We start from the raw sequence: 7,339 nt of genomic DNA on the forward strand, positions 1-7,339 counted from the left end.
AGGTTACAGTAAACAATGGAGGAGGAGGAGAAAGAAGAGGAGAAAGAAGAGGAGGAGGAGGAGGAGGAGAAGAAGAAGAAGAAGAAGAAGAAGAAGAAGAAGAAGAAGAAGAAGAAGAAGAAGAAGAAGAAGAAGAAGAAGAAGAAAGAGAGCAGAAACAGAAGAAGAAACAGCTAAAACAGAAGTGCATCTGTTAAGTTTGCTTTCAGCATACCTTTTCAAATTTTGTCAACAATTCTCGTAAGCCGAAGTTCAGACCAATCATCGTCCGGGAGCCCTTGAAGCCTACATCTTCCTGGCAAACTTCCTTCAGACAACAACGTCCAACTTTTAAAACCCGTATCTTCTCTAGCTATACTTTCAATTCCTTCGTAAAATCCTTTACAATCCTTGCCCTTGAGCGGTGGCCCATGAGCATCAGCAGCTTGTGCTGGGACATTTTAGCCACCCCACCTTGGGTCCGTTTTCTCAGGGACTTCGGAGCTCGGCAGGCAGAGACCTGCTTCTGTGTTTTCTTGTAGCTGTGTTCCACGAGGCTGGCATGGTCTCCCTTTTTGCCCTGGGAAGCCCAGGATCTCTTTCTGCTCGCCTCCTTAACGACCTGCAGGCCACCACTGTTCTCTCCAGAGCCCAGGCTTAGAGTTTGGTCTCAATTACACACAGCAGAAAGGAAAATGCGAAAAAGCTATAGCCTGGAAACTTGTAAGAGAGAAGGGAGGGAAAAAAAGCCAAGCATTACCAACTTCCTCCATTCAGACTGCCTTCAAAAAGAAAAAAGGAAAAGACACAGAAAAAAAAAAAATCTGAGTAAAGAGCCAGTTTTAAAACAGCAGGACTTATGTAGAGTTCCAGTAAGCAGGAGTGTGCTCCTAGCTGAAGAAGCCCCAAAGAACCAGAGACAGGAGACCACCGGTTTCCATTCTCGCAGACAGCAGAAGCACAGTTGCTATGGTGACCACCAAGCTAGTTTCACTCCACTTCCTCACTTCAACGCAGCACTGTCAGTACCACGGAGTTAAACTTTTAAAAGTTGTTTTGCTCCGGGTCCCGAGGAAAAATCTTGCGACAAATCCCAGGATGCCCTCCTCAGGACAGGGTGTGCAGTGCCCAGAGGGAGCCTGCAGCAGCTCCAGCGACTCCCAGACCTGATCTGACAGCACCCTAGCGATAGGCAATTGACTCTTTTCTCTGCCCCTGTTTATTATTTTAATCAGCATCCTCCCTCTCCGCCACCCCTCACCCAGCATGACTGAAGCTTCCTCCCACTTCCTGGAGGCCTCCCTGCCCCAAACTTCAGTACAGTATCCTTTACATTGTCTCAGTCCTGAATAGACCCCAGGATCCATATTCCCCTTGGGAGCCCACCCATGAAAAGAAAAGGGAGTGGGTGCGCCACACAATGTAAGCCACAAAAGGAAACAGGCTTGATTAATTCCATTATTTGTGCAAAGAAAATAAAACGGGCTGCAAAGGCAGAATGATGAGGGAAATAATTCTTAAAGTTCTTTGATCTTATTAAAAAGTCGCCCCGTCTGTTTTCATAGGGAGAATTTGATACGGACACAAAAAAAAAAACGAGAGAAACTATTCCAAATTTGACAATCAATGACACCGAACTTATTTTCCACTTCAGGTAGGATAACTTTGGAGTGGAAAGTTCAGAACAAACTACACCTTTGTTCTGATCAGTCATCCTACCATTTCACACTTTTTTGTTTTTGGGTTGTTGTTTTTTGTTTTGTTTTGTTTTGTTTGTTTACTTAGCTATTTAGCATAGCCATAAAAGCTAAGAATGGTGGGGATGTCCGTAGCAAGCATCTTTCTCTAGCCACAGGGAGGATTTTACCATAAACAGTGTTTTAATGGGGACACATCACAAATGAAACAATGTTAATGCAACTGAGTTTACTTTTTTGTATCAACAGCAAAAGTGGAAGAGCATACTGAAATCAGAGCATCATTTCCCAAATGATTACTTGAGTATCCAAGTTGTTACCATCCATTTAAACCTATGAAGAAGGATCTTCACATAGAAGAGTACGAATCTACTAAGAATTCATCAGTTACAGGTGTCTGATCTACAAGCCTGTTTTCTCTCCACCTCATTCCCAACTTATTTTCACATCAGTATTTCTATAGCATGTGTTTTACATATGTCCATTTATACAAAATTTAACAAGCTTTTAAAATATTTTCATTACTTATTTATAGAAATCTATATGTTCCCCTGGGGATGGTGGGAGGGGTGCTATATAGGATTTCCAACGGACCAGATTCAGATGGATAAATAGATACTCTTGATTTCAGAAACTCTCAACTTTTCTCCACCATTATTTAGAAAATGTAGAGGAAAAGCTATCTGCAATGTGGCTCAGAAAAGACTGGACAAGACTGGAGTACAGACGTTCAGAAATCCAGGGGACTCTTTCTCCCTTATTGCTTTAGCCATGGGGACCCAGTCTGCCAGGGCTCTGACCACATGCTGAGATCTTTAAACAGCACCAAATAAACTTTTTACATAAATTCAAGACAAAAGAAACCACCAACACAGCCATCACCATCACCACCACCACCACACACAAAAAATAAATAAGTAAAGGAGAGGGAGAAAAAGAACAATCTCTCTCAGCTGGGCAAACTTCCAGCTGCCACCCAGAGTGCTGCAGGACTGTGAGCTGACATGTGCAAACAGGCCGCTCCCCGCGCACATATCTAAAGAGTGAACTGCAAAGACTCTACCAAGCAACAGACAATAGGACACAGAAGTAGCCTCTTACATTTAAAGGGTTTTTACACCATGCCACGGAGCACAAGGCTATCAGAAGTGCCTGGGATATCCTGTATTCTTCCATAAGAATAAAGATCAAGGCATAATAACAGCATCTTTTTTTTTTTTTTTTTTTTTTGGTTTTTCGAGACAGGGTTTCTCTCTATAGCCCCAGTTGTCCTGGTACTCACTCTGTAGACCAGGCTGGCCTCGAACTCAGAAATGCCTCCCAAGTGCTAGGATTAAAGGCGTGCGCCACCACCGCCCAGCTAACAGCATCCTTTTATAGGGCAGATCTCTCCAAAGAAGTCGCATTACTTAGTGTGGTAAATATCTACATTCTGCACAGGGTAAGGAAAAAGAAGGAGGGGCCATCAATTTTGCAGTAGAACATCCCAAAGCTGCTGCTCTTGGACCAATGCCCATTCTCAGAATCGCCACCCTCTGCCAGCAAAGAAGAGAGGGTACTGAGATAGAACTCTCTTCACCATGGTCAAAACTGTCAGAGATGGGGGTAAACCCAGTTATGATGGAGAAGTAGACAAAAATGACCAGCATAGACCAGGGGATCTATATTCAAAATACCCCACTTGAAAGGAGGTGGAGTCACTCAGAAGACATCTTTAGACTCTTGTTTATTAAGATTTTATTTTTATTTTTAGTTATACATGTATGTACGTACGTATATATGTATGTATGTATGTATGTACGTATGGGTATGTGCATGAGAGTGCAGGTACCTACAAAGGCTAGAAGAAAAACACTGGATCTGCTGGGGCTGGAATTACAAGAGGCTGTGTGCCATCTGACCTGGATGGGAACTGAACTCCAAGGCCTGGGAGAGCTGTATGAACACTAAAGGGCCAGGCCACCTCTCCAGTCCCAACCTGAAGTCTTCACTTTAATTGCACACTGACATCACACTCAATCTATATCTTTATGTTTTCTTTTTCATTTATTTGGTTCTAGACAATCAAATCCACAGCCTTATCTATGTTAGGGAAGTGCTCAGTCATTCAACTATGTCACCAGCCTGTAAATTAAGAGCTTGGAAATGAGACATTAAAAGAAAGACTTCTAAAATCTAAATGTAGTGCCTCGTATCTATTGGTAATGACATTTCCTCAGTTTAAATTCAGTTCATGAAATACCATCTTTGTGATATGTACCCCCACCCCTTTTTTTGTACAGCAAGCCTTTCTTGATACATTATCTTCTGTAAATCCTATAAGTCCTAGAGAAGCCTCCAGTGAAATTAAAAAGCCACCAGAGAGACAACAAATTGGATGGTGGCATTTGAAGTAGTTGACATTTTCTCCGTTTAAACTAGTGTGCAAATAAATGGCTCACTAATCCTCAGGAGTGGGGACGCACACAATGCGGCTTCTCTCAATGATAGATCAATCTAAGCAACACAGCAGTCTTGAGCTAAGTAAGTCATGTTTCATGGAGCACACAGTTCCATGAGAAAGCAAAAGAGGGCTCCAGAACCACGGAGGAGCACGGGAAAATCCAACCAATAAAATCCAGATCCAAATCTAAATCATCTAATTAAAACCACATTCCAGTATCAAAATGAAAAGGCCTGTATGGCTTCCCCATGAAACTCCTAAGATCAGGTTGACTAAGTAATAGTCTACATTCTAAAACTGTGTTGCATATAACTTGCTAAAGGATAACTTACTTGTAATTTCATAAAAGCAACAAGAGATTATCTAGGGTTAAAATAAAGAGAAGCTTTTTTGGGGGGCGCCTGATATTTTCTCGTACGGTGGATCTTAAGCTTTCCTTCCCTCTAAATAATACCAAGTTCACATTTTTAAAGCTATAAAAATAAAGTGTATTTTCTGCATAAAACCTAACAGATTTCTCCTGATAGTGGTCAATACAAAGGACACTGAGAAAAGAAAGACATTTTAGGAGCCTGTAAAGCAAGGCATATGGGGGGTCAATAGGTGACCACAGATAAATGGTGGCTGGCTGACTCACAAAATGAACAGCTTCAGGCATAGGCAAGGGAACGCTTTGCCTGCTGTAAGCCCCTTCTGATTCAAGGAGAGGCTCTGTTTATTTCTTGTGAAGCAAATAACCTCATTTCTCCTCTTCATAACCTGCTAACTTGGAGGTCAGAACTAAACTAAACTAAAATATATAAAATAAAGTAAAATAGCTCCAAGCCCCTAATCCTGAGGAGAGATTTCTGTTCTGTCGTCTACCACAGTGGTTCCATTAGGAGACGCTACCCCACCCACGTCAGTGTTCCAGTTCACATGGCCAGCAGTGCAGTCTGTCAGCTGCAAGCTATTTAAGGTAATATACAACCCCAAAGGGCAGAAAGTTCAACCAAGAGATGGAGGCCTGAGCCCCCTGATGAAAGGGGAGAAACCTCCTTTCATCCCAGGAAGCCCGGGCCTAAGATTGTACACAAGGTCTTATTTTATAATGTTCACCTTTAATAAATGCCACATCTATTTTGATAATGATAAGGGTGGGGGTTGGGAAATAAAAAATACCATTCATAAGAAAAAAAAATTATTACTTTAGATATTTCCATAGTACATGGCCAGAAGGTTTTAACAGTTCTGTTAAAAAGCACAAAGAGCTTTTTTCTTCCTTGGAAGAGTGGCTGGGTGGGGAAGGGGTTCAAGGGGCAGTGCCAGCTGATCCACTTCTGAATTACCTAGCCAGGTGCAGGGCTCAGCTGTCCACAGCCCTCTAAATGTTTAAGGATTCAGAGAGCACTTCAGTGGGTGACTCAAAAAAAATAATACTGAGACAAGTTAATGTCCCCAAAATAGATCCTTCCTGAAAATAGCCAGACAAGAGTAAAATGCTCCTAACACCCAAGCTTCAGTGTAGGAGCGGGAGGGCAGATGTGGCCTGGTGACGTGGAGCTCTAAGAAGGTGGTTCTGGAAGGATTTCTAAAGCCTTAATAACACTTTGGCATCTTTGTGGCAATGCTCGGGTTAAAGAAATCAAAGTCAAAATTTAAAACAAAGACTCAACCAGTAACAATGAAACTCAGAACTACAAGTAGAATTTTCTCTCACAGACAAACCCAGGTACTTGACCTACCAGGGCATCACTGATCCTGCATTCTGAATATGTACTTCAGGAACTGAACGCATGGTGAACAGAGGCAAAGGTCAAACTATTTAAGAAGATCTGCTTCTAATACTGAGCTGAGGACTCTCTGGGCCACCTCCACCCCAGCTGATAGAATCATAGCTAGCTTGGCCTCTCAGCTATCTTCCAACCAGCTTCATGCTTAACTTATGAAAATCTCTATAAAGATACATCCAAACCTACTGCGAATTCCTAACCATGACTATCCTTCGCTCACGGGCCCCGTATCCGGTCTGTACACTTTCCACAGGAAACACAAATATGGTGCAGCTAAAGTCAGATACAGTACTTTGGTTTATCTCTCTCTACCCCACCCACCCTCTGACTGACATGTTTTGTCTTTACCTGACTTCTTTCTGAGGGTGTTCTAGGCATTGAGCTCTACATTGATTCTTTGTTCTTTCTCCATACGCTTCTACCAAACAGTCACTCAACCCAGACCATGATGCATGGCGTGGCTTATTAGAAAACTGTGGGCTGATTAGAGAGTGAAGAATTCCTATGCCTGGTAGAACTAGGCTAAACCATTCCATTTCCTGAAGATGACTAGAATCTGCCCAGTCTGGGGACAGAGGATAGTTTTAAATGCTTATAACCTTTGACACAGAAATTCTATCCACAGGAATTCACAAACGTGCTTAAGAATGCTCAGTAGGCTCCATTTGAACAGGAAATGGGTAAAGAAATGATGGCAGACTCACATAGTAAGACGCTAAGGAACTACAGAAAAGTGAATGTGGCTGGCAAATTAAATAGATAAATAAATAAATAAAGCACATATAGAATAAGCCATATGTATATCTTCAAAGGGAAGGAGGATTATGAAGCTTTATTTAGGGAATATGGTAAATCTAAAACAATCTAAATGATAGAAATAATGGATATCACTCAGAGAAAGATGTAGAAATGGACATGGATAGATGAGATTTATTTTAAATCTCTGACTTAAATTGAAAAAATTTTTGTTTTACCTTATCATATATTACTCTTTCCACACAAAATGAAGTCCACTAGAACATTCCCAAGTAAACCATGTTTATCATTTCAGGTAGCTCTCCATCCCACAATGGCGGCATCATTTTATTTGACAGTTAATAACACAGCACACAATCTTGGTTTTTTTTTTTCCGTCCCTGAAAGTCTCAGAAGTTTTGAAGTGCCAGATGGTCCACCATTCTAACAAATCAGCCCTCAATAAAAACCCGCCACAGCAGAACAGGCTTTGCAAATGGCAAACTTTTCTAAAGGGCACGAGGACAAAGCCCTTTTGTTCTGGAAAGTTACTCTGTAACCAGCAACTCCTGCTTATTGAAATGATAACTGTGTCTCAATAGACAACTCTATCACTCTAGCTCCTCTCTCTCTCCACAGCGATCTGTACTTCTATTAGCATCAGATCCGTGATACTGGATGCTATACATTGTGTGTGTGTGGGGGGGGGGGGG

At 41.8% G+C, this 7,339-nt stretch overlaps 1 protein-coding gene across 11 annotated transcripts in view; it reads right to left on the minus strand.

Annotated features, from left to right (window-relative positions):
- Utrn (utrophin) overlaps positions 1 to 7,339 on the minus strand; it is a 509,106-nt gene that overhangs the window by 186,574 nt on the left and 315,193 nt on the right. Inside the window, exon 1 of one of the 11 annotated variants that reach the window (XM_031380403.1) lies at positions 215 to 800. The exons of the other annotated variants lie outside the window; for them this stretch is intronic. Within the exon in view, the coding sequence (XP_031236263.1) occupies positions 215 to 265 (51 nt within the window). The 5' untranslated portion in view covers positions 266 to 800. Of the gene's footprint in view, positions 1 to 214; positions 801 to 7,339 lie in introns of those variants that run through there. 11 annotated transcript variants of the gene reach the window in all.

The sequence above is a fragment of the Mastomys coucha genome, unplaced genomic scaffold (assembly GCF_008632895.1).
Source record: "Mastomys coucha isolate ucsf_1 unplaced genomic scaffold, UCSF_Mcou_1 pScaffold2, whole genome shotgun sequence".
Classification (NCBI taxonomy): Eukaryota; Metazoa; Chordata; class Mammalia; order Rodentia; family Muridae; genus Mastomys; species Mastomys coucha.